At 36.9% G+C, this 15703-nt stretch overlaps 1 protein-coding gene across 1 annotated transcript in view; it reads left to right on the forward strand.

The window, feature by feature from the left end:
* Positions 1-15703, forward strand: part of PAAF1 (proteasomal ATPase associated factor 1) — a 40623-nt gene that overhangs the window by 504 nt on the left and 24416 nt on the right. The window contains 5 exon segments of the mRNA XM_052652666.1: positions 748-766; positions 768-859; positions 1118-1158; positions 4949-5052; positions 8641-8730. Coding sequence (XP_052508626.1) covers positions 748-766; positions 768-859; positions 1118-1158; positions 4949-5052; positions 8641-8730 — 346 coding nt within the window.

Here is a 15703-nt window from a genome sequence, read left to right on the forward strand (position 1 = left end):
CTGGGATTCTCCAGGCAAGAACACTGGAGTGGGTTGCCATTTCCTTCTCCAGTGCATGAAAGTGAAAAGTGAAAGTGAAGCCGCTCAGTCGTGTCCGACCCTCAGCGACCCCATGGACTGCAGCCTTCCAGGCTCCTCTGTCCATAGGATTTTCCAGGCAAGAGTACTGGAGTGGGGTGCCATTGCCTTCTCCTAGTGGTGTGTTAGTCATGTTGTGTGTAGTCCGTGGGGTCGCAAAGAGTCGGACACGACTGAGCGACTTTCACTTCACTTCACTTCACTTCACTTCACAGGTCTTTTCAGGGAACAGTGTAACACTTAAACCATGTCCAGACTCTGACCTAAATAGATGCTTGGCGGAGTTCAGATGTGTACTCTAAACTTAAGGGTGGTTCCTGCCTTTGAGACGCTAACAGCTTAATTGGAATGAACAGCAAACCATTCATTTATTTATTGTGTATCATATACTGTGCAAGTTATTTTGCCAGGCACCAGAATGAGTACAGCGGTACCGAGATGTTCAGCCGCTAAGTCGTGTCTGCCGTGGACTACAGCCGGCCAGGCTCTTCTGTCCTTGGGATTTCCAAGGCAAGAATACTGGAGTGGGTTGCCGTTTCCTTCTCCAACAGCAGTGCCATGAATGGCAACTGTTATACTAATAGGTTTTAAAAATGGAAAAAATGGTGAAGATGAATGGAACATTCATCATTATTGTCTCCTGAGTTTAAGAAACTTATGCCTTACTAGGTGGGCTGAAAATAAACCTTTATTACTACAACACCAGATGTGTAATAGGAAGAACACTGGCATTTATTGAGGACCACCTACCTTTGCAAGAACACAAGTCCAGAATCAAGAAGTAAGTTGCCCAAGATAGTGCAGCTAATAAGTGTTTCATGATGAAGTACTTGAGCTTCACTTAACTAACAGGTCTATGCATTAAACACAATCCATAAGTATTTTTTCAATAAAATTTGTCTATGCCTGGATAACGTATTAGACTGATTTGTGTAAGTGCTGTGGCTAAACTGGAAATTATATGTTCTTTCTCCCCTTCATCAATAACATCCATTTTGACATTGAGTGAGTCTAATTAGGTTTTTGTTTCTCTTCATAGGAAGGACGAAGGGGAGGCCTGGCTGAGCTGTCACCCCCCAGGTAATATCCTTAAATCTCTATGCCTTCCCTTTAGAGAAAGGATTTACAACCCCTAGGAAAGAGCTTCCTACTTTCTCCTGGCCTAGACTACTTGAACGGTGCTTCAAGTAGTCTTGAGATGTGCTTCAACAGTCTTCAGATGTTCTTGACCATTCTGTGCTGTATGGATACCACTGCAACTCCTCCGTTCTAGGGGAAGGGCTTCCCATTGGTGTCCCATTGGGAGCCACAGACATTTGTGGAGACATTGCTTCTGCATCTTAATCAGTGTCTTTGCCATATACTATTGTATTCTAAGCAGTTCTGTAGCTTCAGTTGTGATCTTCCTGATAATGATTCCTGGGTCTACAGCTCTGGTTCTGACCTCTCTTCATTTTCAAGCAGAGATTGAATAGTTACCTGCTAAACATTTCTGGTTAAAACTCTCGCTGCTGTTTTGAGCTTATCAGATCCAAAATCTGAAGCTGAGCATTTCTGTTGTCAAACAGGTTTTCTTTCTAGATTTTCTCAGTTCTGAAGTTATCACTATTCTAGACATTAGAGTGAAAAACCTGGTACCTCACCCTACCATATATAGTTAGTTCCCAAGTCTTCCAAATTTTTCCTTTCAATGACATTCCTGTATTATTCTCATCCATTTGTTTTCAGTTAGTGTGGTAACATTAAAATTTTTTTGCTTTTAAATTTGTAAGAAAGCTTTGTTTTGCTGATTATTTTTCATTTTCAGAGACCTTTGACATCTCTCCATAATAAGATATTCTAGGAGAAATAGAGTTTTAAACAGTTATCTTTGGAGGAAATCGGTGCTGTGTCAAAGAAAGGTGGTAGCTGGGAGGTCTCAGAATCAAGGATTTTTGTCTTATTTTTAAAGATGGGAACTAATTGGAGAGCAATTAAAATACAGGTTATACGTTAAAAATATTCATCTTTGTTTCATTTAAAAATGCTGTGCTTAGTCACTCAGTTGTGTCTGACTCTTTGCAACCCCATGGACTGTAGCCTGCCAGGCTCCTTTGTTCATGGGGATTCTCTAGGCAAGAATACTAGAGTGGATTGCCATGCCCTCCTCCGGGGGATCTTCCTGACCCAGGGACTGAACTCAGGTCTCCCGCGTTGTAGGCAGATTCTTGACAGTCTGAGCCACCAGGGAAGCCCTTATTTAAAAGTAAATAAATATATTTTTAAAAAAGAAAAAAATACTCAGGTTGTAGGTAGAAAAGACGACCAGCTGAAAAATCAGTATCTTAGATGAGAAAGAGATTGAATTAAGTCTAAAAGAGTAAGATGAAAGAAGGTGAGGGTAAGTGTAGATGTGTTAATAGATACATGCATAGACCTGGATATAGAAATGTGAAATTTTCTTATAGCCTATATTTTCTATGTGATGTTGGAGTTAGAGTCAGCTCTTAAAGAAAAGGATTTTTTTTGTTGTTGTTTTCCCCTGAAATGGCAGTTTTGTTGAAATAAAATGCATACTATCTATGTGCTAGATGTCAACCATACGGACTATTAGGATTTTGATTTTTTTTTTAAGATAATAACTGTTTTCAGATATAATTCACATACAGTAAAGTTTATCTTTTTAAAGTGTACAATTCAGTGGGTTCTAGTATATTCATAGAGTTGTGTGTCTGTCAGTAATTCTACACATTTTCATCACCTCTAAAAGAAACCTTATGCTGTTTAGCAGTCTTTCTACTTTCTCCCCTCCTCCTAGCTCCTAGCAACCGCTAATTGACTTTCTCTGTGGATTTGCCTGTTTTGGACATCTCTTATAAATAGAGTCATAATATGTGGCCTTTTGCACCTTTCATTTAACAGAACATTTTCAAGGTTCATCCATTTTGTGGCATTCGTATGTTTTTATGGCCAAGTAATAGTCTGTAAGGACATATCACATTTTTTGTCCATTCATCAGCTGATGAACATTTGAATTGTTTCCAGTTTTTGGCTGTTATGCAGGAAGAAGGTTTTGCTGATAGGCTAGGCATAGTGAGAATTGGCTGCTCTGGGAACAAAAGGGACCAAAGGACTCCAAAACTACGCAGAGCTTGAAAACTGTGGTAAGTTGGAGTGGTGCCAGTTTGCACAGCTGTGTCCTGTTCTGTATCTGCACTCAGCAGCCTATATGTAGAAATGTAGAAAGGTGAATGGTTAGATTAATCTCACTTTTGTTACACAGACAAGATACCGAGACTCAGATCGTTTCAGTAGCTTTGTAAATGTAGAGAGGTCATTGACAGTGCTGACAGGAGATTGGTAGAAATAATATACCAAAAGGGCCAGACTTCCTAGGATAATTTGAAGCCAGGAGGGAATCATGGAGAGGGACAAAACGCAGAGTTCACTCAACCCTGTTTTTGTGGCATCTTTCTGAACTAACATTTCATGCCACTTCCCTGCCACACCTTCTTCACTAGATCTTCTCTAGTCCAGACTTCTACCTTAGATTGTGAGTTATTCCATTAATATCTTTCAGTGACTAAACTAGTATATTAATTGATGCCTCCTCTCCCCTTGTTCCTGTGTGACTGTTCTTTATTCTCGACATGCCCTTCCCTGACATGGAGTTTCCTTTCCCTTGTGCTCACTCAGTCATGTCCGACTCTTTGTGACCCCATGAACTATAGCCCACCAGGCTTCTCTTTCTGTGAGATTTTCCTGGCAAGAATACTGGAGTGGGTTGCCGTTTCCTTCCCCTTTCCTTTCCCTTATTTTCTGCCTAGTTGTATCTTTTAAGATCCTACTTAAGTCCCACCCTCTCTAGGAAGCTCTCCTACTCTGCATGAATGACTTTGGCATGATGATTTTTACTTCCCTCTTACTCCTAGAATTTAATTTTCATGCACCAGTTATTTACTGAATAATTTGAGCACTTTACTAGTTTTCTGAACTCAAGGACTCCATAGTCTGGTGGGGAGGCCAGAAATGTAAACAACATATTGTGGGCTGTTACAGAACAACACACACACACACACACACATTGTGGGCTGTTACATAACAACACACACACACATTGTGGGCTGTTACATAACAACACACACACATTGTAGGCTGTTACATAACAACACACACACACAGTGGGCTGTTACATAACAATAAACACACATTGTGGGCTGTTACAGAACAACACACACACACAGTGGGCTGTTACAGAACAACACACACAGTGGGCTGTTACAGAACAACACACACACACATTGTGGGCTGTTACAGAACAACACACACACAGTGGGATGTTACAGAACAACACACACACACATTGTGGGCTGTTACAGAACCACACACACACACACACACACTGCAGGAGAAGAATAGAAGAGAACGTTTTAACATTTATGTGCAGGAATTTTATTTAGCCTATATTTCTACAAAAGCAGTGTCCTGCTTAAGCAGACTTCCCAGTTATTGAAGCTTAACTCTTTAGTCTGTGTTAATATGTCTGTACTGTGGATAAATGCATATGTTCATGTTGATCTTCATCTTTCATCTTGGGAAAATTCCATTTCACAGGCAGTAAAACTGAGGTTGAGATTACTCTAGTAGCTTTACAATACTATATTATATCTCAAAATCTTTGTTCCTGGCTTTTAGCCCTTGAGTATATTTCTTCCAAATTAGGTTCATCTAGGCTATTTTTCTTTCTACTCGCCTCACTACTAACACAAGTACCTGCTTTTCTTTCATGAGCCAGTTTCCTCCCATATATACAGATGCCTGAATTGGGCCTTCAAGGAGAAAGATGTTTAATTCTTCTTATTTTTTGAAACATGCATCTTTGTCTATATAGGGAAACCAACTTTGTATGGCAGCCTAACTTGTCAAGGAATTGGCCTTGATGGCATCCCAGAGGTTACAGCTTCTGAAGGATTTATTGTGAATGAAATAAATAAGGTAAGTTTTTATGTCTTCTAGATGGCATCATGTCGAAAACTATGGTAGTATCTTATATATCTACTTTTAATATTTATACTCCTCTGTGTATCACTGTCATCTCCATTCCATTCATATAATAATCATAATTTTTATTGCCTTTGAATGTCAGCAGTTTCTCTTTTATACTTAGACATGGTTTTAAATGCAAACTTTCTCTTACATCTCGTATACTAGTGCTGTTCATTAGTGAGCCACATGTGTAATTTTTTTATTGAAGTCTCATTGATTTACAGTGTTTAAGGTGTATAGCAAAGTGACTCAGTTATGTATATATGTATATGGATATTATATATGTATTCTTTTTCAGATTCTTTTCCATCATAGGTTGTTATAAGATATTGAGTATAGTTCCCTGTATTATACAATAGGTCCTTTTGTTTATCTATTTTATATATAGCAGTATGTATCCACATGTGTAATTTTAAATTTTCTAGTAGCCACATATAAAAGGTAAAAAAAAAAAGGTGAAATTAGTTTTAATAATATATTTAATTTAACCCAATATATCTAAAATGTTATTTCTACCTGTAATTAATATAAAAAATTATTAGAAATAGTTTACACTTCTTTCTTCTTACTCTTTTTTTTTCTTATTGAGTCTTTGAGCTCCTTTGTATATTTTAACTTAGAGAACATCTCAATTCAAACTCTAATTTTTTAATTGGAAATACTTGATATGTATTTAGGTTTACAGAAATTTACAGTTGAAAACAGATGATTCATGTACCTAACTAGTTCTAAACATATTTAAAAAGTTTTCCAGTAATTGGATCAAGTATCAGTTTTTAAATTAAACTTTAAGATTAAAAATTCAGTCACTCATTTGTATTAGCCACATTTCAAGTGCTCAGTAGGTTTATGTAGCTAGTACCCCATATTGTACAATATAGCAGTATGTGTTTGGCCACACCTTGGTGAAGGCCTGTATTATGGTACTTAATATATTGTTTTTCTCATCAGTCTTTGAGGTGAGTAGATGGCCATCTAAGTGTTGCAGAACTCATGATCTGACTTTCCTTCTTCATTCTGATGGCTGCAGTCATTGTGCTCTAGTGAGATGATTCCCAAAGGGTGAAACAGCCTTTTCTTTTTTTTCTTTCTTTGGTGTAATTAAGCTTTCTTAGTTATAAGATGTTTCAGGTGTACTGACAAGAATAGAGTACTTTGTTTTTTACATAAGATTTTTAGCAAATGTTCATTTACTACCGTCTGTGCAAAATAAGCTACGTGTTTTTATATATTTTTATATTTGTTTTTCATAAACAGTATTGTAGAAAGTGCCAGAAGATCTGAGTCCAAGTCTTAGTTACTGTGACATTTACTAACTATATAATTTTAGACAAATAACTTGGTTACCTGAGCCTCAGTTTCCTCATCTATAAAACAGAGACTGTATTCTACTTCATAGGCTGATTAGTGGGGATTGAGAATGCATATAAAAGAAACTAAGGTATTTCAAAAGTGAGTTATTGTTTATTGTAACAATCCTGTGGGATTAGCATTTTAAATTTCCATTTTACAGATAAGCAAACAGACTCAGAGAGGTTAATTAACCCTTGATAATCAAAGCTGGCTAGAGTGTGTCAGAATTGAAACCCATTTCTATTAACTTCAAGTATAACACCACCTTGCAAGCCTACATTTTCCCCAGGTGGTTTGCCAGTATCCATTCACAGCCTGGGTGCTGACTTCCTTTGTACTCAGGCCCTTCCAACATCATTGCTAATTATTGCTGAATACCTGCTGGGTCAGACAGTAAGTGCTTATGGTTGAACATTCATGTTTCCTAACTACCATGAGTTACTTTGTTATTTGATGTTGCTGCATTGTCCTGTTAAAACAGATCTGTCATTATGCTTAAAAACCTAACCCCTCAAAAAGATAAAAGTTTTGACTTTTAATTTTATCTTAGTGTGGAGTATTCACTCTTCCCCTTCACACTGAATTTTGTCTGTTTTGATACTTCCCACAGCTTTTCTTTTAAATCTTCTCATTAATAACATGAACATTTTCTACTGCTGGAAGATAATTCAACATTTATCTTCCTTCATTGTCTGTTTATGGATTAAAGTGTGATTTGCAGGATTGATGAGCAGGAGAAAGCCACTCATTTCTTGAAATCTTTTATATAATTAACTCCAAAGAAATAGTCTTCTGAGAGAAAACCCAGTTCTTCCAGAGGCCGGAACACTAAGCTTTTAGAGCTCCTCATGTCGTTTCTTGGTATGAATATTTAGCCAGGAAAGTTTAGCTGACACTTTAGTTTCGGGTACAGGAGACAATTCCAAATCCAGGTCAGCTCTCTTGCAGCTGTATGGGCTTTGTCATGCGGTTAGAGCAAAAACTCATTTAATAAAAGGCCTGCAGGCAGCCAGGCATAGATATGCTGGCTAAGAAAGAACGGTCCATATAGATAACCTAATTGTCTTTTTAAAGGAATAGAAGATCTGTAATAAGAGAATATTGATTTCAGTGATGAGAATATTATAACTTTGAAACTATTCTTTCTCATGAACTGTGAAGACTGTGCTTGTTGTACATAAAGAGGTTTAGAAAGTCTTGATTGTTGAAGACATTTTCATTGTCCAGAAGAATTTTCAGAAACTTTTAAGTACTATTGCATAAGGGATAACAGATTAGGGTCCCTTTAGTGAGAGCAGCTCCTCAGCTCTATGTAGGAGATACACACTTAGGGGACAGTGTTAGTGTTCTGCTGATTAGAGTAGGGGATTGTTGTATTGCAAGAATCCTTGAGGAGGTGTTTACCAAGCCTGTTATATCTTGGCCTTGAAACACCAACATGCTTAAATGGTTACAGTCTGCCTTTAGCAAGTCATGTCACTTGAATCTAATGTCTGGTCCTAGGTATAATTTAATACTATGTCACTAGTGGTTTCTTGCTGCAGTAGCTGAAATATATGTGGTAATGATTAGGCAGAACACATGGGATACCATAAGACAGCTATTTGGTAATGACCAGTCTATGAACATATATAGTCAGTTTCAGCCTGGGTGGGATTGTAAGCCTGACCAGGGCCTACACATTGTATGAGCATACCATAATTTACCTACTTTCTTACTCTGGTAACTATACATGCCAGTAGTCTAACATTCTTTCTGAAAATTCTTGTAGGCGGCAGGTTTACTTTTAGATAAGTCTTTTGTGCCCTAGGCCTGCGGGCTGATGCTGTTGGTCCTGTTTTTTGCCACATTGCTGATTGAGAGTACTGGTATTGGATTTTCTTTATGGAAATTAATGTTCTCGTGTTTGTCATTTGTATCTTATTGTTGGTTTGTCTTCAGTTGAAACCAACATAAATACATAATGGCTCAGCAATATCAAATTACATTGCAACCCTCTGCAGTAAAAGGACTGCTTATCTATAGGGGAGTGATAGTTTTATGGGTTGGGGAAAGAGGATTAGAGAAGGAGGGTACACTTAAAAGGTAAGAGTTTCTTTCATCCTAATGTTTTCTTTAAGAAGCTTTATTTAGTTCTATTGATGTAGCTTTACTGATGGATTTCATCTTTCCTTCTCTGTTTAGAAAAGCATTCATGTTTCATGTCCAAAGGAAAATGTATCTTCAAAGTTTCTGGCACCATATACTACTTTTTCCAGAATTCATACGAAGAGTGTAAGTATTTTGATAAAATGAAGAGAAAACATAATAACATGTTAGTTTTTCGTTTTATCTGCTTGTCTAGTGCTATAAACATATTAATAATTAATGTGGTTTTCATTTACTTTGTGTTATAACACAGCCGATAAAGTGCGATATGTTTGGCAAAACTGGTAGTTGGGTCCTTAGAATAAATGTACAAATCCACTCACTGATAATTTTTATTATTATTATTATTATTATTATTAAAGGGAATCCTCCTACACTGTTGGTGGGAATGTAAGTTAGTATAGCCACTATGGAAAACAGTGTGGAGGTTCCTTAGAAAACGAAATGTAGAATTACCATATAATCCACCAGTCCCACTCCTGGGCGCATACCTGGGCAAAACTATAGTTCACAGTGATACATTCAAATTACTGGTAATCTTAAAGAGAGGAATTGTGTGAAAAAAATTTTTTTTTTGAAATTTTCTTATGTATGCTTTAGTGCTACTTACCTACTTTTGGATAATGATGATAGTACTTAATGTTTGAGTAATTTGCTACTGCTCATATTTCTCTCCCTTTGCCTATAGAAAGAGGCATTTTCTCAAAATTCCAAGAACAGCATATTGAGGGATAATTTTCAGAGATTTTTGTGATAAAGCCCTTTCTAGTACCATAGGCTTTTTGGAAGCAGAAATGAAGGATTATATTAAAGCCTACTGTTTCTTATTGTGTGATACATTTTCAAAAATAGCTGTTTTTACCCTATTGTGAAACAAATATATATTTAGTGATCAAAATTTAGGAAATACAAAAGAAAGTGAAAATCATTCATTTCTGTAATATAAAGATAACGTGAGCTTTTGTTATATGGCACTTACTAATAATAATCAGTGATTTTGCCACTTACAACAACATGGATGGACTTGGAGGATATGCTAAGTGTAATATGTTAAACAGAAAAAGACAAATACTATATGATATGGAATCTGAAAAATAAAACAAACTAGTGAATATAACAAAAAGGAAACAAACTCGCAGATTTAGAAACTAATGGATATAAATAGGGGGAGGGAAGTGAGGAGGGCCAAGATAGGGGTAGGGAATTAAGATGTTCAAACTATTATGTGTAAAATACATAAGCTACAAGAATATATTGTACAACACAGGGACTATAGTCAGTATTTTATAACTGTAAGTGTAATCTTTAAAATATTGTGAATTACTATTTTGTATACCTGTAACTTTCTAATATTGTCTATTAACTATAGCTCAGTTTTTAAAAGTAAAATTAATAATAATATTTGTAATAGCTAACATTTATTGATTGCTTGATATGTGCCAGTACCATACTTTCCATATCATTATTTTCCTTGATCCAATCTTTTTTCTTTAAATATTTTACATATAGTACATGCTATTTTATAAGTTATTTTTTATTTCTTATTATGTACATCATTCTTTGTTTACTTTATGTGTATTATTTTAAGAGTCACATAGTATTCCACTGTATGGCTTTACTATAATTTATTTTTCTCATATTACTGGGCATTCATTTATTTCTAATTTTCTGTCTTCATAGTTTTGATGATATACTTATAGCTAACCCTTTACTCACAAAGGTAAGAAAAAACTAGAGTACATTTATAAAAGTAGAGGTGTTGAGTCACAGGGAATGTGCATCATAAGGCTTTTGGTATGCTCTACCTGGCTTCCACTTAACTGATTTATTGAGTCAACTGTCGCTGTGCATTTCCTTTGTAAACCATTCTGATTCATGCTCACAGCACATTTGCAGCTTGTAAGGTCTTTGAGGTTTGCATGCTGACACTACCAGTTAAGTTGAATGCTTACCAGGGGTCAGTTACAATGTCTGTTGTACTGTTTTTGAAATTATGTTAATTAAATATGTTAAGCCAGTGAAATATAAGTGTGAAAGGCAGAGTGACTATGTCTTTGGAAACTCAGTTTGATTGCTTTATAGAGACTTGATACAGAAGAGGATTTTTTTTGGCTATATCACACAGCATGCAAAATCTTAGTTCTTCAACTGGGGACTGAACCTGTGCCCCCTGGAGTAGAGTCCTAATCACTAGACTGCCAGGAAGTCCCAAGAAGAGTTTTTTTAAACCTGCTATTTTGGTAGTTTGGACAAAATAAATGTAGTACAGTATTAGGGAAAAGATTTCTTTAAAAAACCCTGGATAAATTTTTGCTTTTAGATTGCTTTGTAAGTGTGACTAAAGATTTGCTTTGCTTTCAAGAAACTAGAAGTTGTGTACCATTTGGTTATAGTTTTTTACAAGAAAGTCAAGTCTTTATAGTAATTAGTGGACTCAGGAAAAGATTAGTATTTGAGTTAAAATAAAATATAGGGGTATTTTTATATCCTTTTTTATTATTTTCTACTTGTACTGAATTTTCTGACTGATTGACCTACAACTGGGCCCTATCAATTGCCTAAAAAGACTTTTTTTACTTTTATCGCTTTTGTGCCAGTCTGACTTGACATTCTCTGCTAATGCTGGCTATTCAAATTTTTTAAAGTTTTACCATTGAGGGATGATGTTTCATTGCTATTTTAATTTACATTTCCTTTGATTAATTATGAATTGACCACTTTTTCATATATTTATTGACCATTCTTCATGTCATTTGCCCATTTTTCTACGTGTGAATTTTTTTCTTTATTGATAAGAACTCTTCTTATATTTAGAGTATTGATCTTTTGCCATGTATTTTGCAGATAGTTTTTTTCTAGTTTATCATTTATTGTTATTTGTTTATAGTATCTTGACATATAAAATATTTAATTTTCTAGATAATAAAACCTATCAATTTATGATGACTGCCTTTGGGATCCTGCTTAGGGGAGTCTGTGATTTTATATATATATAAATATATATATATATTTATATATATATACACACACACATACTTTAAATTACACAGTGTAATGGGTAAGAGCAGGGACTCTAGAGTCAGGCTCATTGGATTTGATCCCCTGGATTTGACTTTTGGTTCTGCCACTTTAACTGTGTGACCTCAGGCCAGTTGTTTAACCTTCCTGTGCTAAAGTGGGAGTAAAAGTATTTATCTCTTAGGGTTGTTGTGAGGATTGAAGCAATTATAATTGGGCCTGGAACCTGGCAAACACAATATAAATAGTGTTTGTTAAATACAATTATAAATATGATAATTTTTGAATTTTTATGTTCTATTTTTTACATTTCAAACTGTATTTCTGTTACTTGATTTGAAGGAGGGGTCTAATTTAATTTTTTAAATTTATTTTATTGAAGTATATCTGATTTACAGTGTTTGTAACAATTCTTTTTGAAATGATTAGCATGTTCCAGTACTACAAAATAATCCATCCTTTATCTCAAGGATGTGAATTGTCATCTATATCTAGTATTTATAATTGCTCCATTGATCTGTCTGTTCTTTTTCTGTAACTAAGGAATAGATGTTTAACTTTAGACTCTGACTTAGGTTTGTATCCTGGCTCTGCTCTGTCACTTTAGGGAAGTTACTTAACTACCTCTTAAACCTCAGGTTTCTCATCTGATTTCTTACTAATGCTTAAAAGATTTTTGAGTGGATTATATGAAAATAGTGTCTGTTACATATTTGGCATATAATAGCTGTTCAGTAAATGTTAATTTTCTTTCCTCCTTTAATAAAAATTTGGAGGAAGGAGACAGCTGGTATGATCTATAATCTACTTTTTAGGGTACTATCACTTTGAAAGAAATGGATGGTTCAGACTTAATTACCTTTTAGGTCGAGGAACTAGGGCCTCAAAGATCTATAACTGAGATGATAACACAATATCCCCATCCCCTCCAGGGAGAGTTTATTAACTGAGAGGGTACCAAACAGTATGTCAGAGTTTCTCAACCTTGGCAGTATTGACATTTTAAGCTAGATAATTCTTTTTCATAGGAGGCTATTCTGTGCACTGTAGGATGTTTAGCAGCATCCCTGGCCTCTACCTACAAGTGGTCAGTTAGATAGCACCCCCGGTTGTGACAACTAAAAATGTTTATGCATCACCACATGTCCCCCTGGAGAAGGCAATGGCACCCCACTCCAGTACTCTTGCCTGGAAAATCCTATGGATGGAGGAGCCTGGTAGGCTGCAGTCCATGGGGTCGCGAAGAGTTGGATACGACTGAGCGACTTCCCTTTCACCTTTCACTTTCATGCACTGGAGAAGGAAATGGCAACCCACTCCAGTGTTCTTGCCTGGAGAATCCCAGGGACGGGGGAGCCTGGTGGGCTGCTGTCTATGGGGTCACACAGAGTCGGACACAACTGAAGTGACTTAGCAGTAGCAGCATGTCCCCCTAGAAACAAATTGCTCCTTGTTGACACCCACTGTAATATATAAATATAGAACTGAAGACCTCGAGAGGAAGAAGTGGTGAACTCCTTCAGGTGTTCGGAGAACTGCTTACCTTTTGTGGAATAAGTCATTTAAAAACACACACACATTAATTGTTCTTTTATTCTATTTCTTATTCTCTTTCTCTTATTTGAACTCATTATTAGGTGGTTCACCCATTTACTAATCACCTACTGTATTCCAGATACTCTTCTGGGCACTGGAGCTATAGCAATGAATAGAATGGTGGTGTAGAGCCTATATTCTAGGGTGTGGGACCAGATAGGATTTGTCAATGACTTGGATATGAGAGAGAGAAAATGAGGAGTTGGGATAATCCTAAAGATTTGGCCTGAGAATTGGGTACATTCTGGGGTCATTTACTAAGTGGGGGACAAGTAGTTGTATTGGTAGGAAGCAGAGGGCTTCCCTTGTAGCTCAGCTGGTAAAAAATCTGGCCACAATGCGGGAGACCTGGGTTCGATCCCAGGGTTGGGAAGATCCCCTGGAGAAGGGAAAGGCTACCCACTCCAGTATTCTGGCTTGGAGAATTCCATGGACTGTATAGTCCATGGGATCACAAAGAGTCAGACACAACTGAGTGACTTTCACTTTCAGGGGAAAATAAGGGTTCTGTTTGGACAGGTTAAATTTCAGGTGTCTTTTATAAAGCCCAAAATAGATGCCACATGAGTCAGGAAAGATGTTTTGCTGTGTTACTTTAGGGATTAAATTGATTTCAGGATGAGTAGGAAAGTGTTAAATGTGTTTTGTTTCTGAGACCCTGTGAATGGGGACAGTAGTTGGTCTCCTTGATAAAGGTCAGATGGCTTTACTTTCTTATCTGTTGATGAGGTGCTTCATCCTTATTCCCAAACTGGGATTAGGTATTTGTCGAATAGTTACTATGTACATAGCCTATGATTTGTGTAAGAAAGTGGTGCTGGACATGGTTCTGACACTTATAAAGCTCATCATGTAGTTGGGAAGCCAGAACAGAGTTGAAATTGAAAGTACTGCTAGTCATTGTCAGGCCAAGGATTAGGGTGGTAGTGGTGGGAGAAGAAAGGTCTGAGAAACGTCTCCTAGACGTGAGTGTGAAAGCAGAATCCACCAATGAGAAGCTAGGGGCAGAATGGGATTATTATGAAGATCAAATGATTCAGTGTATTTGAAAATGTTTTATAAGTGATGAATCGTGATATAAATGTTAATTGTTGTCATAATCCTTAAATTGGAACTACAGTTAAGTTAACAGTCCTTTTATTGAGGAATCAAAATAAAGAAGAGAAAATCTTAGTGTTGGAGGTGACCTATATAATCCCTTTAGTTTTGCCACACCTATTCATTATGGCTTAATTGGCATAGAAATGTAAACTGGAAAGTTGAATAACTAAAGCCAAAACTCCTACTTTTTAAAAAATAATTTAGGTCATGTGAGAATCGTAGTTGCTGGGAATATGGCTGGAATTATATATCTCAGTCTTACATTTCTGGAATATTTGCAGCTGGGTTTTTTTTAATATAAAGGGGATAATACATATGCATGTATATGAAAAAGACTTGGCATTCTAATCATGGCTTATTCAGGAAGTGATTCCTAATAGTGAAATTGCATAAGGGAATCTTAGAATTTTCTGTTCAGTTCAGTCTCTCAGTCATGTCTGACTCCTTGCGACCCCATGAACTTCAGCACACCAGGCCTCCCTGTCCATCACCAACTTCTGGAGTCCACCCAAACCCATGTCCATTGTGTCGGTGATGCCGTCCAACCATCTCATCCTCTGTCGTTCCCTTCGCCTCCTGCCCTCAATCTTTCCCAGCATCAGGGTCTTTTTCAAATGAGTCACCTGTCTGCATCAGGTGGCCGAAGTATTGGAGTTTCATCTTCAACATCAGTCCTTCCAATGAACACCCAGGACCAATCTTCTTTAGGATGAACTGGTTGGATCTCCTTGCAGTCCAAGGGACTCTGAAGAGTCTTCTCTAACACCACAGTTCAAAAGCATCAATTCTTCGGTGCTCAGCTTTCTTCACCGCCCAACTCTCACATCCATACATGACCACTGGAAAAACCATAGCCTTGACTAGACGGACCTTTGCTGGCAAAGTAATGTCTCTGCTTTTAAATATGCTATCTAGGTTGGTCATAACTTTCCTTCCAAGGAGTAAGCGTCTTTTAATTTCATGGCTGCAGTCACCATCTGCAGTGATTTTGGAGCCCAGAAAAATAAAGCCAGCCACTATTTCCACTGTTTCCCCATCTATCTGCCATGAAGTGATGGGACCAGATGCCATGATATTCGTTTCCTGAATGTTGAGCTTTAAGCCTACTTTTTCACTCTCCTCTTTCACTTTCATCAAGAGGCTCTTTAGTTCTTCACTTTTTGCCATAAGGGTGATGTCATCTGCATATCTGAGGTTACTGATATTTCTCCCAGCAGTCTTGATTCCAGCTTGTGCTTCTTCCAGCCCAGCATTTCTCATGATGTACTCTGCATAGAAGTTAAATAAGCAGGGTGACAATATACAGCCTTGACGTACTCCTTTTCCTATTTGGAACCAGTGTGTTGTTCCATGTCCAGTTCTAACTGTTGCTTCCTGACCTGCA

Source organism: Budorcas taxicolor, chromosome 15, assembly GCF_023091745.1.
Source record: "Budorcas taxicolor isolate Tak-1 chromosome 15, Takin1.1, whole genome shotgun sequence".
Classification (NCBI taxonomy): Eukaryota; Metazoa; Chordata; class Mammalia; order Artiodactyla; family Bovidae; genus Budorcas; species Budorcas taxicolor.